At 54.6% G+C, this 23,144-nt stretch overlaps 2 protein-coding genes across 2 annotated transcripts; both read right to left on the bottom strand.

Moving 5' to 3' along the window:
• Positions 1-939: 939 nt before the first annotated feature.
• CPLX3 (complexin 3) lies at positions 940-5,590 on the bottom strand. Its single transcript, XM_055276911.2, has 3 exons — positions 5,304-5,590; positions 4,050-4,137; positions 940-2,058 (listed from the first exon to the last, which is right to left on the bottom strand). Exons 1-3 carry the CDS (start codon positions 5,465-5,467, stop codon positions 1,834-1,836), a joined length of 477 nt encoding a protein of 158 aa, XP_055132886.1. The 5' UTR covers positions 5,468-5,590; the 3' UTR covers positions 940-1,833.
• Positions 5,591-6,420: 830 nt separating this feature from the next.
• Positions 6,421-19,104, bottom strand: LMAN1L (lectin, mannose binding 1 like). The gene is given in 16 exon segments (XM_055276913.2): positions 6,421-6,689; positions 7,683-7,810; positions 8,480-8,603; positions 9,452-9,542; positions 10,209-10,257; positions 10,860-11,011; positions 11,320-11,452; positions 11,988-12,043; positions 12,814-12,934; positions 13,054-13,058; positions 13,270-13,364; positions 15,121-15,179; positions 15,277-15,384; positions 15,500-15,654; positions 18,826-18,908; positions 18,910-19,104. Coding segments are annotated over 16 exon segments (1,611 nt in total). The 5' UTR covers positions 19,032-19,104; the 3' UTR covers positions 6,421-6,559.
• Between the last annotated feature and the right edge of the window lie 4,040 nt (positions 19,105-23,144).

The raw sequence follows: 23,144 nt of genomic DNA on the forward strand, positions 1-23,144 counted from the left end.
CGGGCCCCAGGGGCGACCTGCTTGGGGAGCTTCCTGGCTGTTTTTTTTCTTTTTTTTTGAGACAGAGTCTCACCCTTTCACCCAGGCCTCACTGCAAGCTCCGCCTTCCGGGTTCACGCCATTCTCCTGCCTCAGCCTCTCGAGTAGCTGAGACTACAGGCGCCCGCCGCGCCTGGCTAATTTTTTGTATTTTTAGTAGAGACGGAGTTTCACCATGTTAGCCAGGATGGTCTCGATCTCCTGACCTCGTGATCCGCCCGCCTCGGCCTCCCAAAGTGCTGGGATTACAGGCGTGAGCCACCGTGCCCGGCCTCTGGCTGGTTTCTTAAGCCTCCCCTGCCCCCTGCCCCTGCCACAGGTGAGCGGGATGAGATCTGGGCTCTTCATTTTTTTAAAAGAATGAGTTACATTTATTGATACGGTTTGTCATATGCTTTATAAATTGTCACCCTTTGAAACATGTATCATTACTATATCGGGGAGAGTGGGACTGTTCATTTTACAGGGGACAAGCAAGACAGGCTCAAGGAGGGAAAGGTCAGGCTCAAAGTCATCACAGTGTGGGGCTGGAATGCAGTTGCCCTGCCTTCTTTCTTTTTCCACATCTTCTGTCTCCAGGGTGAGGAGGGGTGTAGGCACAGGCACCCAAGACAGCTGCGGTCCAGCCCCGGCTCCACCTGTGGTCTCAGTGACGCCCCAGAGGCCCCATCTTCCCCATGTAATGAGGCTGCTCCACCCTCCTCAAAGCCCAGACCTATTTCATAGGCCCCAGATCCCACCTTCACCCACGGCCCAAGAGAACAGAGCTGGAGACACTTCCACTCCTAGCACTGGATGCCTCCTCCCCTCCTGTGAAGCTGTAGTTGGTGGGTGGAGGACATCCTTTAAGGCAGGCTCGGGGGGCTGTGAACTCCAAGACTCCTGGAAGCCAGTAAGAAGTGGGAAGGTAGGCACACCATTTGGGATTTTTATTTTTCACTGAGCTAAGAGAGGAGATTCCAGCTATGGAATCCAGAGAGCGTTCTACAGGAACAGAACAGAAATTGGCTGGGCCCTGGGCCCAGAGGAGGCCTGGAGCCACTTACTGTTCAGTGCCAGCTTCATCCTTGGCACTCTGCCTCTCACAGCATCGCTCCGGCTCCCAGAACCCACAGTGGCAGCCGCTGGAGGCTGTGGCGGCAGCTGCTGCCCTGCCCAAGGAGGGATGTGGGCTTGGCTCTGAGAGGCCAAGCCAGAAAGAGCCTTAGAAATCATTCAGGCCATTCCCATTTTACAGATGATGAAACAAGGCTCAAGAGAGAGCAGGGGCTTTCAAGAACAATAAAGGTGGAGACTGGAACTCAGGCCTCCTGTCTGCAGAGGGTATCTGCCCATGCTCTCTCTCAGAATTTCTGAGTGGTAGTGTCTGGAGGGGCTGGACACGCAAGGGAGCTGGCCTGTGCGTGCGTGTCTGTGTGTGCCGGGATGCATCTGTGGCTTCTGTCTCTGAACGTGCCAGGGGTTTTGTGTCCTGTGTGTGTCTCTCTGTGGGTGCTCCTGTGTGCAGGAACTTGGGGCCATGGTCAGAGAGGGATGGGCCTATTCCTACAATCTTGGGAGGCCTCCACAGGCTGAGCTGGCGGGGAGGGTCCTGAAGGGTAGAGTGAAGATGGGGACTTTGCTCCCAGCAGAGAGGAAGAAACCAGAAGATAGGCTTGGGACATGGATGGGAAAAGTCTTGGAACTAGGATGGGGCAAGGAAAACAAAGCCCCAAATGGAGTATGGGTCCCTGGAAGTTGACACACTCTTAGCCCTCATGGGGGCCCAGCCCAGTGGGTAACCCCCGGAAGTGGTCACATGACATGACATTTCTCAGCTGATTGCTTGAGGTCCCCCAGTGTGGCCTGGGCCTTGTCCTTGAGTGAGCCCAGGTCCAAGCCAGGAAGGCTGGCCAGCTGCCCAAGGACTGAGGCCTTCTCCTCCTCCTCCTCTGTGTCCTCCTCGATCATCTTGGCCAGCTCCCGGGGCAGCTCCACGTCTCCACCTGCCATCTGGATCTGGCTCTCATCTGTCTCGTTCTAAAGGGAAGAGGGGATGGGATGGAGTGGAAGTCTGTGAGGACCCAGAGTTGAGAGGACAGGGAGGAGGCTTGGACTGGGTTCCAGGCCCCTAGATTCTTTTTTTTTTTTTTTTTTGTAGAGACGAGATCTCCCTATGTTGTCCACGCTGGTCTCAAACTCCTAGGCTCAAGTGATATGCCCACCTTGGCCTCCCAAAGTACGGGGGGAATACAGGAATGAGCCACCGTGCCCAGCCCCTAGATTCTTGAGCCCCATGTTCCAGTGAGCTCAGCTCCCACCCCCATATCCCAGGATCAAGCATTTGGTGCCTGGACATGGAGACCTTTCATATTAGCTTATTTCACTCTGAGAGACTGAAGGACCAGCACAGTGAGTAAAGACAAAATGAAAATACCTATGAGTCACACTGTTACAGTCAGCTAAGTCATGTTTTGACTCTTGTTATGCTTAAGGGTGTAATCAAAAATAGTGATGGGTACCATTTATCAAACATCTATTATATCTATTACATGGCAGACGTTGAGCTGGGTGCTTTTAATTCTCACAATAACCCTGTGAGGTAGGTAGGTATTATTATTTCCACTTCACAAATAAGGAAATTGAGGCTTACAGGATTTAAGTAACTTACTTTAAGTTTAAGTTACTTAACTAACTTAAGTAACTTAAGTAACTTAAATTGTCCAAGATCACACAGGTAGGAGGTTGGGGAGCTAGATTCAAACCTATGTCACTGATTCCAACATCTGTGTTTTTTTGCATGGCACCTACGATGGCCATTGCCCTTCACTGTTCTTCTGGGGGGCGTCTTATGTCCCACTCAGTTGCATCCAAGTCTTGGCTCTTCTGCTCAACTCTGACTTCCCTGATGGCAGGTGTCTCTTATATGCCTAGCGCAAGCATCTGAGGAATGACTTTATTCCTAGGAGAGTTTGCAGTGAGGCAGGCTTTCTGGACCGGTTTTTCCCCGTGACAGATTTCCAAAAGATTGGTGCCCTGTGGGGAGTCAGAAGCAGCTGGGGACTCAGTAAATATTTGTTGAATGAGTGAATGTGATGTTCATATATTTGGTCATTCAATTCAAGTGGAAGATCAAAATCGGGAGGCTATAGCTCTGTGCTATTTTCCCCTGAGTCCAGCACAGTTCTGGATGCACTAGGGTGATATTCTGGGAGAGGTTTGTGCTTCAGTCCCCTCCTTAGACAACAGGAGCAGCACACTTACATGCCCATCTGGTGCTGCACTGCCCAGGGGAGCATGGGGGCAGGGATCTCCTGAGATATACGCTCTGGCTGCTTGGCCGGCCAAGGGGGTACTTGGCTCTCTACAGGCAGACTCCATACCCTGGAAAGCAGCCTGGGGCCCTGGAGCAAAGGCAGGCTCATTTTCACCGGCTTGAGGGCTGGTCCCAGCTCCATGGCTCACTGGCTGTATGATCTTAGCCAAGTCCCTCCATCTCTCTGAGCCTCAGTTTCATCTTTTGTCACTGTGGGTGATAGCTGCCTGGCAGCATTATTGGGGGTTAGATGAGGACATGAAGGTCAAGTACTTGGCACACACAGGGCTTCTCTCCCCCACCTTAAGTAAGTTCTGCCCTTCAGTAGGTTCAGAAACCTCCAGAACACTCACTTCTGCAGTCAAATCTACTGATTTCTGCCTCCCCTGTGTCTTCCTCTGCCCAGGCCTGGCCCAGGCTTGGTGGGGGTACGGGGGGTGGAGGAGAGAAGAGGCCTAGATTGGCTCCAGAAATACAGACCTGTCAGTCTCATGAGGACTGGGGTCCCCTCAGCACAAAGCCCTGGCCCTTGGTGGGCACAGATTTAACTATGAGTGAGTGAATGAATAAAAGAAAAAATGAATGAGAAGGAGGGATCTAACCAAACACCCTGTGAGTCTTATAGCTGAGGGCTGTGGTGCCCAGAATGGGGTGAAGGAGTCCAGAACCCAGAGCTCAGGGTCCAAGATGTGCCTCGCAGCCAGGGCCAGCTTACCTTGGGTAGCCGGTATTTGTCTCGGAAGTGGCTCCGCAGTGTGGCCCGCTCTGCCTTCCTCTGTGTGAACTGTGCATCCCGCTCCATCCTGCAGGGTCACCGGGGGCAGAGTCATCACGAGGGCTGAGAGAAGGGGGTTGAGGTCTTCAAGGGAGGGACAGAAGGGGTCTCTGAGTCCTGGCAGCTGCTACATTGGTCCCTGTGTGTAGCAAAAGCACTCCAACCCGGAAATCCAGGTTTCTGCTGCCTCTCCCCATCACAGCGCCCTTTGTCGTCTCTGCCACTGGATGGAACTAGGGAGCCAAGGTGGCAGTCTGTCTGGCTGTCTCTGCAGATCCTAATTATTTGTCCCTCATGGCCTCCAACTTGGTCTGCTGTTCCCTCACTGACAAGCTATGTCATGTGGCAAAAAGTATTCAGGCCAAACTTGGGTTCACATCCCAGCTCCACTACCATTTTAGGTATATCCTTAGGTAAGTCACTTACCTTCCTCTTCTGTAAAATGGGGATAAAATTTTGTAACTCACAAAACTGTTATCAGGATTGAACGAAATAATAGCTATCATTTATGAGACTTTATCATGTGCCAGGTGCTGTGCTAAACAGTTTACATGCATTGGCATTTAATCTTCGTAAATATACAAGGCATATATTATGATTACCATCCCCATTTTCCAGAAAAGGAAATAGAGGCACAGAAAGGCTAAGTAACTTGCCTAAAGTTATCCAGCTAATAGGCAAAGCCAGGCTCTGAACCCAAGTAGCCTAGCCGCAGAGTCCAGTCCCAAACTCTGTCCCAGCACTGCGGGCACACAAGTGCTCAATGTCTGTGAGTGACCCCATCTCAGGGTCTGCCTCCGCGACTCTGAGTAGCTGCACCACTTTTTTCAGAGCCTCAAGTTCAGAGGAGCCCCAGTTGGAAGACATAGGCAGCTGGGACCAGATCGGATTAAGGGATTATTGTTTCGTCAGAAACGCACGTGCACCCCCCTCCTCGTCCCAGGCTCCGGTCCGTCCCTCGTCCGGTCGCCCCTCCCCCACTCCCCCTTGGCCGGAGTATGAAGCTGGAGCGGGGTTTTGGGTTTGAGATGGGATGGGTCTGGGGGCAGTGTAGAGGACACCTCCCGGTCTCTTACCGTGTCTAGGAAAGTAGGGGAGAAGGGATTGGGACTTGAGGCTGTCCCGGGGATGGACTGAGCAGCTGTGGGGGTGGGGAGGGGGAGGTCGTTGGAGCCAGGAAGGGATCCCACTCACTTCTCTTCCACCAGTTGCTTCTGATACTCCTCGTACTCCTCCCGGCTCATGCCCTGAGCTTCGGCTGCCGACTTGTCCCCATCCCCCTTGTCCTCGCCGCCTCCCAGGCTCCCAGTGAGGTTCTTCAGCTGGCCGCCCACCATGGTCTTCACCATGAACGCCATGGTCTTCGCCGGCCGGGGCACTGGGCGCCTGCTACCACACGCCAGGCACCGGGCACGTCCGCGCCTACTTCAGCACTAGGTCTCGCGGACAGCTCCCGCCGCGGGCCCGCGCCCCACGCTTGGCGCCGCCCGCCGCCCGCCCCCGCCCGGGTCCGCCCCCACCTCCCCAAACCCCTCCTCACGGGGGGCGGGGGGCAGCACGGGGCTGAGAAGGCTGGACCACGTGCCCGCTCCCCACTCCCGCCTCCCCCACGTGCCTCCTTCAACGCGGAGCTCCGCTGGGCACTGCTGACAGCGGATTAGGGCCTGTGGTGGTGGGGTCGCTCTCCCGGGAGAGGGGTTGAGCTGATACACTCCCAGAACCCTGTTCCGTAGCCTCTTCCAACTTCTCTCCTGGGCCACTAATAACTGGGATTTCAGCTGGGAGATCCAGGTAGCAGCAAGGGGTAAAAACCCAGCCTTGGGCGCCCCCCATTCTCCCCACCCACCCAAGTCACTGAACCCAGCAGCTGCCCAAAGAGCTTGACGCTGAAAAAGGGAGGGAGACCTGAGGGCGCGAGCGGGAATCCCAGTTATGGTTCCACGAGTTGGCCTCTCAGGGTTGCTCTGTCACGCGCCTCCCCTGCTGCCCCTGGAGCAGCTAGGAGTGGGGAGGGAGAGAGCTGCTCAGTGATGCTGGCTGAGCTGGGCCAGGAGGGACATTGGGAGACACTGCTCTCTGTTATGGGTGAATTTGAGGACAGAATTATATACAGTCATGGCTGTCTTTCCCTCCATAGCCGAGGGTTCAAAGCCTGTGGGGTATCCGGTCTTTTGGAGGATAAGCTTGGCCTCCTTGCCTGCTTGGAGTACACTCCCAGCCAGCTACTCAGAAGTAGCTGAGTATCTACTTCACAGAGATTAGGGTGAGGCTGGAAAGAAGACCAGCATATCACAGCATGGGGAGAGGGAAATAACCTTTAATAAGGTGGGAACATGCCAAAAGCTCAGGTGTGGGTGGGAGCTGGGCACCCAGACGGAGAGGATACTGACCAAACCCCCGCCCAAGACACTGCCTGCTTCCCAGTGATGCAAAGCAGGCTCTGAGGTGGGTCAGGCAGGCATGCTGGCCGGGAGAGGCTGCCTCCTCAGAATCCCCGGGGCCCTGGGGGTGTGTGGTGCAGGACCCAGAGGAAGGCTGCCTGTGGACAGACACTCCTGAAGGCTCTTGTTCAGCTCCTGCCTGCTGCCAGAGAGAAGGTTACAGGTTACTTACGTCTCTCCTTTATGGGCTTTTGAAAAACCAAGACTCTCATGCTTACCTTGCTACACTCACTGCACCACAACCTCCCCTTTCTTGGACTTTCTGTGGCTCCTTTGGCCTGCCGCCTATGGTCCACGCTTCCCGCCCCCGGCATGTAAGGTCTGTCCCAGTGGCTCCGGGCTGATTGCCACCACTGCACTCCTGTGCATGTGCTGAAGCCTGTGAGCATTTCCACCTTGTGCTTTTTAAAGCTTAGCTCATTTTACTCCTCCTCCAGGACCATCCCAGCCCACACGGACTCTTCTTGTCTTGAAATTCCACCAACAAAGATTGTCAGTCTCATTGCTGAGGCCTTTAGCACACCCCACATCTCTAAATGGTGCACGTTCATTCAAACACACGCCAAGCAAAACTAGTGACCTCCTCTCACTTTTTCAGATCTCTTTGCCCAATTTCACAAAATGGTCCTGCCCTTGCTCCAACACTACTGAACTTGCCACTTTTTCTCTAAAATATTATGTTTTTCTCATGCCTCCCTACCTTTTCTCATGCTGTTCCCTCTGCCTCTATGCCTTTACCTATCTTGTCAGGGTGGAAAACTCCTAGTCACCTTAATGACCATATCAAATGTCTCTTCCAGGTTGATTCCCTAACCAAGGGGGGTCAAGTGTGCTCTCCTGCACTCTCGTAGCCCCTCAGCTTCCTGACATCAAAGCATTGACTACACAGGGTCAGTTAGACCTGTGTGAGTGAGCTCCGTGACAGCAGGACCCAGATGGGGCTGGGGGCCAAGCAGGTGGTCAGTAGTGCTTGGTGAGAGAATGGGCCCTATCCTGCACTGTGCTCTTTGTGATTTGGGGACTGGGCAAGTCCCCTCTGGGCTGAAGTGTCCCCTCTCCTAAATCCAATGGCTATAGCTGAGAACCAAGAGATGCCAGTGCTGTGGGAAGTCCTGCTCACAGGGTGGCCCACCTGAAGTGCACGTAGGCGAAGAAGCCTACAGTCTGAATGAGGAGGAAGAACAGGAAGATGCCAGGCTGGAGGCACGAGGAGGCCCTTGGGGGCTGGCCAGGTGGGCGGGGGGCCTTGGCCGCTGCCTTCTGAAAGGGGAAAGTCTAAGGTCCTAGCTTAGCTTCTTACCCAGAAGGAGCGGGGGACCTGGAATCTAGGCCATGTGCATGCTCCGTTTCCTTTCCCCAGGCTTGGGGCGTCCTGGCTCTCATCCAGGGAACTTGGAGAGGGGGCAGTGTACAAAGCTGCCTCCCCCACCCCAGCTCCCATGGCTGCATCTGTGGGAACAGCTGGGAAGGCCTGGGGCCTGGGATCATCAAAGGGCCCAGGTTTCAAGAGAAGAGAAAGAGAAGTAGAGAGCCAAGGACAGGGTGAGCAGGGTGAGGGCAAGGGAACGAGGATAGGACAGGGCATGGGGAAGCTCTGACTCCACCACTGGACTCTGAATGATCTTGGACACAGCCCACCCCATTTCCCCTCTGGTCATTGGATATTGGATCGAGGGGTATCCAGGGCCCTGCTGGTGCTGAGTCTGTGGGACTCCCCAGAGAGGAAAGAGGACAGAGAAAAGATGAGATGTGTGCTGGCACGTATGCACGCACACAGACACTGACGCAGGCACAGATGTGCTTGCCGGCAGTCCTGGGAGGGGAGGGCAAAGGCAGGAGGGCTTGGGGCTGCTGAAGTGCTGGAAGAAGGGTGGCTGAGCCCAGACGTCAAGGTTGGGGACCCCATGCTCCCCACTGCTTCCCCCTCACCGCCGGGCCCCGAAGCTCCTTGTGCAGGAGGCCCAGGATGTGGTCCAGCTCTAAGAAACGATGCCCAGTGCCCATTGGCAGGTGGGAGACCTGGGCTTCTGCAGCCATGCGGACAGCTGCATCCCTAATCGGGGGTGGAAACCAAGTAAGATGACTCATTACCTCTTCTGCTTCCGCCCAAATGGCCTAATCATTTCCCATCTCCCCAGGGGCAGCACATGGATAGAGAACAGGTACCATCCATGGGGCCCCTTCTTGGGGGCTGGTCTTTTCACCTCCAACCTTCTTCCTAGATCCTGAGACTTTAGCTCAGATAAAGATCTCCCTAAAGCTATCTGTGTCAACCCCAGGCTCCCCTGCTCTGCCTTCCATCCCCAGCCCCTGGGGATTTAACTCCTTTCCTTCTTCTCATCTAGGTGCCTCTCCACCCCCAACCCTAGGCATCTAGCTGTGTGTGTACAGTGGGGCTTTAGGCTTCAGGCTGGGATGCATGCCTCCTCCACAACATCTCCAGGACTCCCCCAGCCCCCAGGGCTCCAGCGGCCCGGCCTAGAGTGGGATACCAGGAAGTTAATGGGGGCACAAAAACAAGTCAGGGACTGCCTCCTCCAACTGGTCTGATCTTTGCTGTGCTCCCTCTCCAAGAGCCCCCATCAAAATGCCCCTCATCCCAGAAGCTGCCATTGAAGGAATGCTCAGATTTCTTAACCTTCCTGAGGGTGGGAGTGTCTGAGGGGGCCTTCATGATGGGCTTCTCTGGGAGAGAATTACTTTTCAACTAGGACTTGCAAAACATTAAACTTGATTCAATTAAATTCAAGTCAACTCAACAAACCTAACTCCACCCCCAGCCCTTCCAATTGACAGGCTGTGTGCTGGGTGCTCAGGAAATGATGGAAGGAATGAAGGGCTAATGGAGGAACTTCAGGCAGAGAAACAAGGTGGTGGAGGGGTCCTCACCCAGTCCCTTACCTCATCTCTTGCAGGGCCTGGAGCAGAGTCCACTGTCCGTGGAGCAGGGCACCAACCTTGGCAGAGTCCTGCAGGAGGGGCAGCCTCTTGTCTAGGGCCCAGGACATAGCCCCTCTCTTCTCAGAGCCCACCTTCCCAGTGGCACTGCAGCCTCTTCCTTCCAGAGGCCTTCCCAGATTACCAGGGCCTCCTTATTTGGACGCACTGTGTTTCTCTGACCTCATCCATAAGGGCTTCCCCATTCCCCCTCCACTCACACCCCTCTCCCCAGGGGTGGTTGTTTCCTCCCAACAGTGGCCACTTCAGGGTTTTCTCAAAATACCTCTCCCTTCTTATTTATTTATTTGAGATGGAGTCTTGCTCTGAGGCCAGGCTGGAGTGCAGTGGCATAATCTCAGCTCACCGCTACCTCTGCCTCCCCGGTTCAAGCGATTCTTCTGCCTCAGCCTCCCGAGTAGCTGGGACTACAGACGCATGCCACCACGCCCAGCTAATTTTTGTATTTTTAGTAGAGACGGGGTTTTACCATGTTGGCCAGGATGGTCTCGATCTTTTGACCTTGTGATCTGCCCGATGGTCTCGATCTTTTGACCTCGTGATCTGCCTGCCTTGGACTCCCAAAGTGCTAGGATTACAGGTGTGAGCCACCACACCAAGCCAAAATACCTCTCCCTTCTAAAAGTGGTTCTGTCCCCTGAAGGAGGCAGAGGCCCAGCCCAGTCCTCTGTCCCGGTTCGCCCAGGGCACATGAAGAGGCGGCCACCCCTCCCTGGGGTGGATGGAATCTGTCAGGAAGCGTCCAGGGCCTGGGGGTAGGATCAGAGAGGCCTGGCCCTAGAGTATAAGTCCCCTCCGCTCTTCCCCACACTAGCAGCCCAGCCTAAGCTGCTCTGACACAAGATTAAAACCTCGAGCTGTCAGAGCCCAGCAAAGCCCACAAGAGCTGCTGGCCTCCTCTGCCCAGTATCTAACACCTTGGCTGAGTTTAACTCTCAGGCCCCCAAGCTGGGCATGACCCAAGGCATGACTCCCTGGGGGAGGAGCCAGATGGCAATGGAGATGAAATGAGGCTTCTGGTGCAACTGAGCATTAAGCAAGCCCTATGCAAATCGCATGTGAAGCTACATGCAAATTAGCACCTAGTCTATTTCTGTCATTCATCTACAGAGCCGAGTCCAAATATCTGGCATCTCCTCTCCCCAGCCCCAGCCTCAGCCCCAGCCCTGTGCGCATTTGCTTGTGCAGAGATGCCATCCTGCATGCTGCCCTGCCCCATCCTGTGACCTGCAGCATTTCATCTCTGCCCTCCTTTCCCTCCAGGCCTTAGGAGAGACTAGTTGCTGACTACAGTGCTTGCTCCTCTTTCAGGCCCGCAGGTGGAGCCTTGGATGCTTGTGGGGCTTCTCACCCAGCCTCGGTCAGGCCTGGCTTGGCCTGGGGGCCCCAGCTGCTTCTTCCATTGTGTCTCAGCCTGGGCCAGCTGCTGGGAGAGACCCCGCAGAGCCTGCAGGATCCGGCTATGTCTGCCCAGCGTCTCCTCCAGGTCAAAGAGCCTTTCCCCTGGGGATTAGGGCAGAGCTGGGATGGGCAGCCAGCCATGGTGGGGTAACACAGCCTATCTTATCTTTGGGGGGGCTTCTTGGAGAGGGGTGCCAGAAGGTGTGGCTGCTGCCTCCAAGACCCTCTCCTGGAAAATGAGTCTGAGTGGTAAGGTGGGGATAAGGACAGAACACTTGGGCCCAAGGCCTGCTTAGATGTGGCCTCCTCAGGCCTCAGTTTCCCTACTGATTAAAGGACTCCTGGTCATAAGGATGGAGGATGCTGTGACACTCAGATGGGCGCCACCTGCCCGCTGTCTCGGTCCCTACCTTCTCCTTAAGCTTCAGAGTCTGACTTTGGAGTTACATCCTCCCTGGTGCCCAAGCCCAGCCTTGCCCGCAGCCCTTCCAGCTGCCTTGCCAGGTGCAGCTGCTGCATCTCCAGGAAGGGCTGAGGGGGAACCTAGGCGAGGAAGACAGAAAGTCGGGCCCCAAACCCATGGGAGATCCAGAGGCGAGGGGAGCCTTCCCACAGGCTTCCCCACGAGCCCAGCCTTCCTCCCTGGCCATCTGGCCCTGCAGTTTCCAGCCCTCTGAGTTCTGCCTTCACTCAGATCCCCACCATCTTCCCTCCCTGCTGTGGCCTCAAGCCTGTATGTGCTGATCCGCTGCTCCTTTAAGCTCATCTTCTCCAGGCAGCCTTCCTTGACCCCCTGGCTGGTTGGGACCCCTCCTCTGTGCTCCCACAGCCACCTGTGCCTTTTGAGACCTGACACTGATCGCTCTGAACTGTAATGTCACAGCCCGAGCCAGCCAGCCTGCAAGGCCTTGCAGACCGGGCCTGGCCCGCAGCACTGCCCTGCACAAGGTCTGGCCTGAGCAGAGCTCAGAGGCCAGGTGGAGGTAAGGGCTGGAATGGCAGGTCTGAGGGCACCATGACATGGGTGAGGGCAGGGTCCCCGGGCTGCCATTCCCAGGTGGGCCAGGGCTGGCATCACCTCTGGGCTGGGCTCACTCAGGCTGAAGGTCAGGAAGGACAGGACGTCATGATCATCTGGAAAGGGACAGATGAAGGAGAAGTAAGACCCCTCCACCCAGCAGCCCCCTCGCTCAGCCTTCACCCTCACTGCCATGATATCCCACCGAGGCAAGAGGGGTGACTTTGGGCCACCGTCTGATGCTTGTCTTGCTCACTTCATAGGAAAGGTGTGAGGATTGACAGGTAGATGGGTGGGTGGTGAGGGTTGAACCTCACACTCAGTCAGAGGCAGGCCCCTGTGGCAGAACTGGACGATCCCAAAACATCCTGGGCTAGAGCCACAGCAGCAGACCAACTGACACTCTCAGGCCCCCAGAGCACAGCTGTACTGGTAGTAGCAACTGCACAGTGGCCACCTTTCCAGCATAGCTCTGACCATGTCACTCTCCTCCTCAGAAACCAGACCAAGGTCCTGGCATTCAAGGACTCCCACGCTCTGGTTACCCTCGGCTTTCCCGCTGTGGGACCCTCCATGGACTCTCCATGGCGTCACATCTCTTTGCTCCATTTTCCTAAATGTCCCTCCTTGCTGTCTGTCTTCCACTTGTTCCGAAGCTCCCAGCTAGGGGCACTTATGTGGCCAGCACTGAAATCAAAGCCTCTCTTGTTTTATCCCATTTGAGACTTGCAAGTCTCAAGGCAGACATGACTTCTCCCAAGGGTCATGGAGGCCCAGGTCACGTGGTGAAGTGGCTGACGCCACCCCAGTGCTCTTTAGAAGGTGTGCTGAGGGTGATTCATTCGTCACTGCCCTTCTGCTCTTACCTGCCCAGTGGGATCCTCACCTGCCAGGGTGCCGGTGGCTGCTGAGACCCCAAAGAAACCTCCAGGGACCAAAAGCAGGGGCCCCACATCCACGCAGAACTCATCTAGACCACTGGGAGTGAGGCCACTGTTCAAGGACACCTGAGGGACACAGAGGGAGTGAGCAGTGGGGGGTGTCCCTACCTCTGACTCCCTGGCTCCCCTGGACATGGGAGGGCAGGTGGCCCTAGGGCTTGGTATCAGAATGGCATGGAGGTGACCCGCACTCCTGGTCTCACGTGAGCCCTTACATGTATGTGCTCTGGGTGACTGTTAGGATTCTGTGTAGGGATGGAGGATCCCATGGATGTTGGCCCGTGTGTGCCAGGGACCTCACGTGGTGTCACAGGCACTAGTGTGTTGGGGCCGTGGGCACGCATACATAGCAGCTCTGTAACTCAGAGCCCTGTCAGAAGCAGGAAGGGTGACTCACGCGCAGCCTCTGCCCCAGTAGGTGATCCGTGCTCTGAAGGGGTGTGGCCGGTTCCGGAAGTCCTGGTGACAGGAGCCCAGCACTCGGCTGGCTCCATCCCTGTGGGCAGTTTGTTCATTTGTTTGTTTTTGAGAAAGAGTCGCTGCCCAGACTGGAGTGCAATGGTGCAGTTGTGGCTCATTGCAACCTCTGCCTGCTGGGCTCAAGTGATCCTCCCACCTCAGCCTCCCAAGTAGCTGAGACTACAGGCATGCACTACCATGCCCGGCTAATTTTTGTATTTTTAGTACAGATGGGGTTTCACATTGTTGGTCAGGCTGGTCTCAAACTCCTGACCTCAAGTGATCCGCCTGTCTTGGCTCCCAAAGTGCTGGGATTACAGGCGTGAGCCACCATGCCTGGCCCTTGTGGGCAGTTGGAATCCAGCCAGGATATACAGGACTCAAGGCCTGGGCAGTGAGGGCAGTCCCAGAAGCCACTCTGCCCAGATTTGCTGTGCCACCTCCCTTTCCGCTGGGCGAGCTGGCATGGGACATGTACCTTGTCTAGCTTGAGTCTCCCTTGTTGTAGCCTGCTCCCTTGGCAGAAGAGAGAGGGGCAGGGGAAGCAAGCCCTGCCTGACGGAGTGTTGGGACTTGGATTTACAGAAGGGGCCGGGGCCTCCTTGTGGCCCTTCCTTAAGGGGACAAAGGCCTGGACCAACAATGCAGTTTCTGCCCTCCATCCCCCTGACCCACCTATCACCTTCGTCCTATCACCCTTACCTCCCTCCTTCTTCTCTCTCTCTTTTTTTTTTTTTTTTTTTTTCTGAGATGGAGTCTTGCTCTGTTGCCCTGGCTGGAGTGCAGTGGCATGATCTCGGCTCACTGCAACCTTTGCCTCCTGGGTTCGAGCGGTTCTCCTGCCTCAGCCTCCTGAGTAGCTGGGATTACAGGTGCTCGCCACCATACCCGGCTAATTTTATTAATTTTTAGTAGAGACAGGGTTTCACCATGTTGGCCAGGCTGGTCTGAAACTCCTGACCTCAGGTGATTAGCCCGCCTCAGCCTCCCAAAATGCTGGGATTACAGGCATGAGCCACTGTGCCTGGCCTCTCCCTCCTCCTTCTTTTAAACTCCAAGTCCCCAGTGCCTCTGGCTTCCCTTGCCTCTCCCAGCTGCCAAGGCTCAGAATGCAGCTGACTCAGGACGGATGACCTGGACATGTCCCGGCAGCCAAGGACAATGTGACCAGGCTGCCTCCCTGATGGGTCGGCTCAGCAGGCTCTGGAGAGTCAGGAGAAGAGTGTTAAACGCTGAGTGTCTCTGGACACCTCTGGCTACTCACAGCAGAGCGTCTGACAGTGCCGCCTTCCGCCAAGAGGGAGGCAGCACAGGGCAGGGGAGAAGCCAGCACCAGAGCAGCCACCTGGGTTTGTGCCCCGAGCTGTGTGACCTTGGGCAAGCCATCTCATCTCTCCAAACCCCAGTGTTCCCATCTCTAAAATGAGGACGGTAATTGGAAAGACCTGGTAACAATGTTATAAGGGTTAACTAAGACAATAAATGAGAAGGGCTTGGTGCTGTGCCTGGCATACAGTCAACTCACTCCACAAATGCAGGCAATTACTCTAATTGTTATGAGCCGATACTCATCACAGGCCCCAGCCTGTGTCATTTCACCTGGGGCTGCTGGGTCGAAGGAATCAAGCCTCAGCGGGGTGGATTTCAGCTGAGTGAGGGAGTCCAGCAAGGATGGCGGCCCCGGGAGGGTGGGCCCTCCGCTGGTGGAGGCTGGGGCTGGGGCTTGGATAGGGGGGATGGGCCCCTTCCAATGCAAAAATGGAGGTGAGTGGTCAGTCCAGACAGGCCCTTACCCAGGCTGCTCAGAGGGGATGTGCCCATCGCTGGCCAGCAAACGGATGGCAGGACTGTTCTGCAGGGAGGTGAGAAGCAGCCTGAGCCGCGGGCATGGCGGGAGGGGGAGGGTGTGGGCGGGCAGGCGGGCTGGCAGGCAGGAGACCACTAGGCACCTGAGTATCCTCTGCCGAGGAGTCAAAGAAGATCCCGATGCCGTCCCACGAGGCCAGCCCGCCAGTGACAGAGCCTACATGGCCCCTGCCCCGGGTGTACCACACGGCCTGCAGGTCCCCAGCCCCTCAGCTCAGGGAACCGTTTGGGATACTGGGACCCCGGGGCTCATCACCCGCCTCCCTGACCCACCCCACTCTGTCAGCTCTGGGAGAGGACACTCACTATGCCCTGGGCTCCCCGGCGCCCCAGTCCCGTCACCCTCATCTACACCTCTACTTCCCAGGCAGAGAAAAGGACTGAGGCCCTGCTCCACACGGCGCCACTCCGGTTCTTCAGGGATGGCGTCAGCCGCACTTCCTCCAGGCCCAGGATGGCGTCTGTGGACCAGGGCAGCTCAAGCCCCAGGCCCCACTATACCCCAGCTCCCCCTTCACTCTCTCTCACTGGCCCGGGCTGGGCTCCCGGAAGAGGAGGAGACAATGCCAAGGCCTGCCATTAAATAACCGGCCAGCCAGGGAAGCAGGAGTCAGAGCCCAGCACAGCTGGAGGGGCCTTTGCTGGGGAGGGCAATGAATGCCAGCACCATCCACGTCGTCAGTGAAGCCTCACCGCAGTGTGTATTGTCTGTTTTTATAAGACCCCATCTAACAGATGAGGAAAGTGAGGCTCAGAAAAGTTAAGGAACTAAGTGGATTGAATGGAATTCAGCTCCGTATGACTCCAAAGCGCAAGCTTTTTCCACCATGAGAGAGATTTGTGTCTAACTCTTCCCATTTCTCAGATGAGGAAACTGAGGCCTTGTGACAAAAAAGGAAGTGCCTGAGACCACAGAACACAGGAGAGCACTTTAGGAGGGAGTAACTGGAAGAAGGCCCAAGACTCTAGGCTGTGGCCAAATGAGGCCAGAGTTTCCTGGTGGACAGGACCTACGGGGCATTCCAAGGTGAGGAAAGCAAAGGTGTGGAGGTGAGAACCGGCCTACAGGACGGCGATGAAAGAGTGCAGGATGGAGTGTGTGTGTGAGAATTGTCACTGGCGGTGGTGGGGTGGGGAGGAAGGAGCCCTGCATGGTAGGAAGAAGGAATGGGAGAGAAACTGAGGCAGTCTTGGCAGGAACTGGGGGCAGGGAACTCAGAGGCCCTACTCCAGCTCGCTCCCCACCCTCCAACCTGCCAGCCTGGAACCTGGCCCAGGGCCCAGACTCTGCCAGGATGTTCTGGAGGCTGCTAATCCAGCCTGTTTGCTCTATAAAGGCCAGGGATGGGGGTAGGGAGGCTCAGAGCTGCAAGGCCACAAGTCCCAAGGCCTCTGGAAGCTGTCACTGCCTCTGAAATCCTTGCAGAAGGCTTTCAGCCTTACGAGGCCTGTGGGTGAGACCTTGCCCCAGACCATGGGCTCCTTCAGCCTGACTCTGCCCAGTATCTCTGGGCTGGGCACAGAGGAGCATCAGGGTGAACGAATGAATGAATAGACAATGCACACATCACTGGGTGATCTTGGAGAGGGTGCCTCTGCTCCCTCACATGATCTGTGACACCCAGACTTGGCAAGGCACACAGCAGCGAGTGTTGTATAAGCTTTGCCATCCTGGTCCTGAGGCAGGGCCCAGCTTGGTGCTCTGAGAAACAGCCCACTTTTTTGTTACCTCTTGTGTCTCTATGAAGGAGGACTGGAAGAAACCCTACCGACAGGGCCTATCATCTTAAAGGGATATTTTGGGCCGGGCGTGGTGGCTCACACCTATAATCCCAGCACTTTGGGAAGCCAAGGCGGGTGGATCATTTGAGGTCAGGAGTTCGAGACCAGCCTGGCCAACATGGTGAAACCCCATCTCTACTTAAAAAATACAAAAATTATGCTGGGCGCGGTGGCTTGCCTGTAATCCCAGCACTTTGGGAGGCCCAGGCGGGTGGATCACGAGATCACGAGATCGAAACTATCCTGGCTAACAAGGTGAAACCCCATCTCTACTAAAAGTACAAAAAATTAACTGGGCGTGGTGGCAGGCACCTGTAGTCCCAGCTACTTGGGAGGCTGAGGCAGTAGAATGGCATGAACCTGGGAGATGGAGCTTTCAGTGAGCCAAGATCACACCACTGCACTCCAGCCTGGGCAACAGAGCGAGACTCCGTCTCAAAAAAAAAAAAAAAAAAACCAACAAAAATACAAAAATTAGCTGGGTGTGGTGGCACGCACCTGTAATCCCAGCTACTCAGGAGGCTGAGGCAGGAGAATCGCTTGAATCTGGGAGGTGGAGGTTGCAGTGAGCCAAGATCACGCCACTGCACTCCAGCCTGGGCAACAACAAGAGTGAAACTCCATCTGAAAAAAAAAAAAAAAAAAAGGGATATTTTGTCCTGGCTTAGTTAGGAATCGTGCCATTTCTCAGAACTCACATCTTTTACATCTTTTTTTTTTTTTTTTTTTTTTTTTTTTTGAGACAGAGTCTGGCTCTGTGCCCAGGCTGGAGTGCAATGGCAGGATCTCAGCTCACTGCAACCTCGACCTCCCAGGTTCAAGCAATTCTCCTGACTCAGCCTCCTGAGGAGCTGGGACTACAGGCGTGTGCCACCACACCCAGCTAATTTTTGTATTTTTAGTAGAGACGGGGTTTCACCATTTTGGCCAGGATGGTTTCGATCTCTTGACCTTGTGATTCACCCGCCTTGGCCTCCCAAAGTGTTGGGATTACAGGTGTGAGCCACTGTGCCTGACCAAGAACTCACATTTTATAGACAGAAATCCACAGCCGATCTGCTTTCTATCTTTGCTTTGCCTGCTAAGAGGCTCAGAATTAAATCCATGGCCCAACTCTGAGGTGAACAGACCTCACAGCATATGTTTTGGAAGCCATGCTCCTAGACTATTTCATGCTCCACTCTAATCCTCATTGTTCTTGCTCACTCCTAATGTAAGTAAGTTCCCCTCTATCGTGTAGTTCCATCATCACAAATCCTTTTTGGAACAAGATCTGGTAGAAGACACACTCTTTGTAGGTCTGGGTTTGGAAGTCCCTGAACACAAACCTATGGGCTAAGATGCTCTCTTGCCTGCTTCCACCCACAACACACATACAGGGAAGGACTGGTGCCCACTCGCCTGGGATGAGGATGCTTCCCTCCAGGTAGCCCCCAGTTCTCATGGCCAGCCACAGGCCCACCGGGATGGAGCCGGGAGAGTGGAGGTTTGTGCTAGTCCACGTTGCCTTCTGTGTGCCTGGGACTTAGTGTGTGAGCATGTGTCTGTGTGTTCACAGGTCAGAGGCAGAGGAAGGGCAGGGGTCCAAGGAGAGGCAGAGGAGAAGAGAGAAGTCCTGGGGCAGGGAAGCAGAGAGGCAGAGGAGAAACAGCCTGGGCAGAGGTGGGGGGTGTTGAGGGGGTAGAGCAGGAAACAAGCCTGGAAGGGGTCCTGGGGTGCCTGGCACTGTCCCAGGCCTTGCCCCACCCTGGACAGAGGATGGCTGTGACAGACCCACTCCCCACCAAGTCACAGCCCCTCCAGCACTTTGAGGGACCTGGGCATGGCTGGTCCCCACCCTTGCCCCTCACCTCCATGATGGCTCCAGAAGGGTATTCCAGCCCCAGGCAATGCCAGCCTTGGGCCTTTGAAGCTGAGCTTGTACTCAAACCTGAGGACGCCCCGTCTTAGGGCTGTGGGGGTCCAGGAGCAGGAGGAGAAGGCAGAACAAGGGACCTGGACCACTGACCGCCGGCATTGTGAAGGCGCCTGAAGTCTGAGCCCCGGGGTAGATCATAGCTGGGAGGCCAGAGAGGGGATCCTGGGATAGGGCCAGGCAGGGAGGAGCTGGGGACTGGCCAGGAGCTGGGTTTTAGCACTGTCCTCTCCCTCCCTCTCTAGCATAGACATCCTGTTCCTTCCAGGCCTGCTGTCAGGCCCCGCCCATCCCTCACCTCCAGTCTGACGTGGGCAGCGGGACCCCTCAACAACCTGAGCTCTGCCCCTGCTCCTGACTCAGGCCATCTTTCTGTCTTCCATCACTTCCAGCAGTTGGATGCGGCAGCGGGGAAGGGGGGGGTGCCCAGGGTTGGGCCCCACCCTTCAGCAGCCCTGGCCTCCCCTCCCAGTTAGGGAGACAGGCCTCCACATTCTGCCTGTGTCCCCCAGCATGGATGGCACGTCTATCTGGACACCCATCCTTCTCTCCTCCCTTGCTCCCTCTCCCTCATTCCCCCAGGCTCATCCTTCCAAGCAGCCTGGTTTCCTCAACAAAAGCATTACATGAAAAAAAGAAAGGGAGTCTTTAGAGACAGCACAAAAACACAACGTGCAGACCTTGTTTGGAGCCAAATTTTAACCCAACTGGGAAAAAAAAAGATATTGGGGAAATTTGAACAATGGATATTTTTGAACAATGGATATTTTACTATATTGAGGAATTGTTAAAAATTTTAGGGCTGGGCACCATGGCTCACGCCTGTAATCCTGGCACTTTGGGAGCCCAAGGTGGGTGGATCACCTGAGGTCAGGAGTTCGAGACCAGCCTGGCCAATATGGTGAAACTCCGTCTCTACTAAAAAAAAATACAAAAAATTAGCCAGGCGTGGTGGTGCATGCCTGTAATCCCAGCTACTTGGGAGGCTGAGGCAGGAGAATCACTTGAACCTGGGAGGCAGAGGTTGCAGTGAGCGGAGATTGCACCATTGCCCTCCAGCCTGGGTGACAAGAGCGAAAATCCATCTCAAAAAAAAAAAAAATTAAGGACTAATATGGTATTGTGGTTATGTTTTTTATTTTTTATTTTATTTATTTATCTTTTGAGACAGAGTCTCGCTCTGTTGCCCGGGCTGGAGTGCAGTGGCGCGATCTTGGCTCACTGCAAGCTCTGCCTCCCGGGTTCACACCATTCTTCTGCCTCAGCCTCCCAAGTAGCTGGGACTATAGGCGCCCGCCACCATGCCTGGCTAATTTTTTGTATTTTTTAGTAGAGATGGGATTTCACCGTGTTAACCAGAATGGTCTCGATCTCTTGACCTCGTGATCTGCCTGACTCAGCCTCCCAAAGTGCTGGGATTACAGGTGTGAGCCACCGCGCCTGGCCTTTTTTTTTTTTTTTTTTTTTGAGAGGTAGTGTCTTCCTATGTTACTGAGGATGGACTCAACTCAAACTTCTGGGTTCAAAGGATCCTCCTGCCTCCTGAATAGCTGGAAATAAAGGCATGAGCCACCACGCCTGGCTTGTGGTTATGTTTTTAAAGTGTCTTTTGGAGAAACATACAAAAGCTTTACAGATGAATTGCTGTAATGTCGGGGATTTGCTTCAAAATATTCCAGGGCTTGTTGGGGAACAGGTGGGGTAGAGATGAGACAGAATTGACCTTGATTTGGTAAGTGCTGAAGCTGGATGGTGGGATGCAGGGGTTCCTTATATCTTCTACTTTTATTTTATTATTTTTTGAAACAGGGTCTCATTGTCACCCAGACTGGAGTGCAATGGCAGGATCGTAGAGGAGCTAGGACTGCAGGCACACACTACCATGCCTAGCTAGCTAATTTTTTTTTTTTTTTTTTTTTTTTTTTGGGACAAAGTCTCACTGTCACCCAGGCTGGAGTGCAGTGGCGTGATCTCGGTTGACTGCAACCTCCTCCTCTCAGGTTCAAGCGATTCTCCTGCCTCAGCCTCCTGAGTAGCTGGGATTACAGGCACCCACCACCATGCCCGGCTAATTTTTGTTTTTTTGTTTTTGTTTTTGTTTTTTGAGACGGAGTCTCCCTCTGTTGCCCAGGCTGGAGGTGGCACAATCTCTGCTCACTGCAAGCTCCGTCCCCCCAGGTTCATGCCATTCTCCGGCCTCAGCCTCCAGAGTAGCTGGGACTACAGGTGCCTGCCACCACGCCTGGCTAATTTTTTTGTATTTTTAGTAGAGACAGCGTTTTTTTTTTTTTTTTTTTTTGAGACGGAGTCTCGCTCTGTCACCCAGGCTGGAGTGCAGTAGCGCGATCTCAGCTCACTGCAAGCTCCGCTTCCCGGGTTCACGCCATTCTCCTGCCTCAGCCTCTCCGAGTAGCTGGGACTACAGGCGCCCGCCACCACGCCTGGCTAATTTTTTGTATTTTTAGTAGAGACGGGGTTTCACCGTGGTCTCGATCTCCTGACCTCGTGATCCACCCGCCTTGGCCTCCCAAAGTGCTGGGATTACAAGCGTGAGCCACCGCGCCCGGCCTAGAGACAGCGTTTCACAGTGTTTGCCAGGTTGGTCTTAATCTCCTGACCTCATGATCCACCTGCCTCGGCCTCCCAAAGTGCTGGGATTACAGGTGTGAGCCACTGTGCCCAGCCAATTTTTGTATTTTTAGTAGAGACAGGGTTTCACCATTATGGATTAGACTGGTCTCGAACTCCTCACCTCAGGTGATCCGCCCACCTCAGCCTCTCAAAGTGCTGGGATTACAGGCGTGAGCCACAGCACCCAGGCCCCAGCTAATTTTTTAATTTTTATTTTTGTAGAGACGGGGGTCTTGTTTTGTTGCCCAGGCTGGTCTGAACTCCTGGCTTCAAGTGATCCTTCTGCCTTGGCTTCCCAAAGTGCTGGGATTACAGGTGTGAGCCACAACACTGGCCTATTTTTATATTTTTGAAAATTTTCATTAAAAAAGTTTTTTAGAAGGAAAGAAATCCTATGTTTCAAATATTTTCATCCAAATAAAAGTTGGTTTTCCAGAACGACTCATTTGCCAAGAATTCTGGATAGCTGAAATTTTACTGTGCTTCGGAGGTTCCCAATAGGAGTCAGTGACTGAAGCTTTACAAATGGATTAAAATCAAAGTTGTACATGTGAAATGTTAGGACCTGCTATAAGAAATCATTTTGCAGGCCGGGTGCAGTGGCTTACACCTGCAATCCCAGCACTTTGGGAGGCCGAGGTAGGCGGATCACCTGAGGTTGGGAGTTCAAGACCAGCCTGACCAACATGGTGAAACCCTGTCTCTACTAAAAATACAAAATTAGCCAGGCGTGGTGGTGCATGCCTGTAATCCAAGTTACTCAGGAGGCTGAGGCAGGAGAATTGCCTGAACCCAGGAGGCAGAGGTTGCGGTGAGCCGAGATCACGCCGTAGCACTCTAGCCTGGGCGACAAGGGTGAAACTCTGTCTCAAAAAAAAAAAAAAGAAATCATTTTGCAACACCAAGCCCTCACCTGCCTCCATCTGCTCCTCCTACCTTCACAGCCACAGGGGTGGACAGGTGGCCCATTCTGTCCCCGCCTCCTCACTGGATCCTCAAGCCCTTGGCTTCCCGCTCCTGTCCCCACCACTCCATAGAAAACGCCCTCGCAAAGGCCTGCGCGGCGATGCCTGTTCTTTGGTCCTAGGAGACTCTTCTCAACCCAGTCTCTGCCACTTGAAATGCTGCTGACATCCACCTGCTCTCCCTGACCCCTCCTGTACCCTGAGTCCGCCCAAGGCCCACCTGCTTCTCCCCCTGCCCCTGGCTGCTCCCTTCACCAATCCCTTGCCAGCTGCTCTCCCTCCCTACCCCCATAAGCCTCAGGGCTTGCTTCTCAACCCCACACTCCCTGACCAAGCTCCTCCATGCCCATGACTTCAAGCACATCCCTGTGCACACTCTCAAATCCACTTCTAGCCAGCCTCTCCTGGAAGACTTGAATGAATGTGTCTCTCTGCAGGGGACATCTCTGCTTGGATGTCACTAAGGCCCCCAGGAATTCCAAACTGAATTCCTCTTCTCCAGCCCCTTCATCCTCCTCCAGGCCTCAGGTCTCCCAGGTGGCACCGCCTCCTTACACCAGAGAGTGGAACTGCTCCCATATCCTTCCCTCTGCCTCATCCCCACATCTAGCCATAGGCAGGTTCTTACATTTGTTCTTGCCATTCATACCATGTTACC

The sequence above is a fragment of the Symphalangus syndactylus genome, chromosome 5 (assembly GCF_028878055.3).
Source record: "Symphalangus syndactylus isolate Jambi chromosome 5, NHGRI_mSymSyn1-v2.1_pri, whole genome shotgun sequence".
Classification (NCBI taxonomy): Eukaryota; Metazoa; Chordata; class Mammalia; order Primates; family Hylobatidae; genus Symphalangus; species Symphalangus syndactylus.

What these genes read in the sequence shown, in the direction of transcription:
- CPLX3 (XM_055276911.2), bottom strand. Translation starts at nt 5,467, where the DNA reads ATGGCGTTCATGGTGAAGACCATGGTGGGCGGCCAGCTGAAGAACCTC. An exon ending in AAGCAACTGGTGGAAGAGAA is followed by an intron (nt 4,138 to 5,303) that starts GTGAGTGGGATC and finishes GTGACCCTGCAG; the next exon opens with GATGGAGCGGGATGCACAGT. An exon ending in ACAAATACCGGCTACCCAAG is followed by an intron (nt 2,059 to 4,049) that starts GTAAGCTGGCCC and finishes TCTTCCCTTTAG; the next exon opens with AACGAGACAGATGAGAGCCA.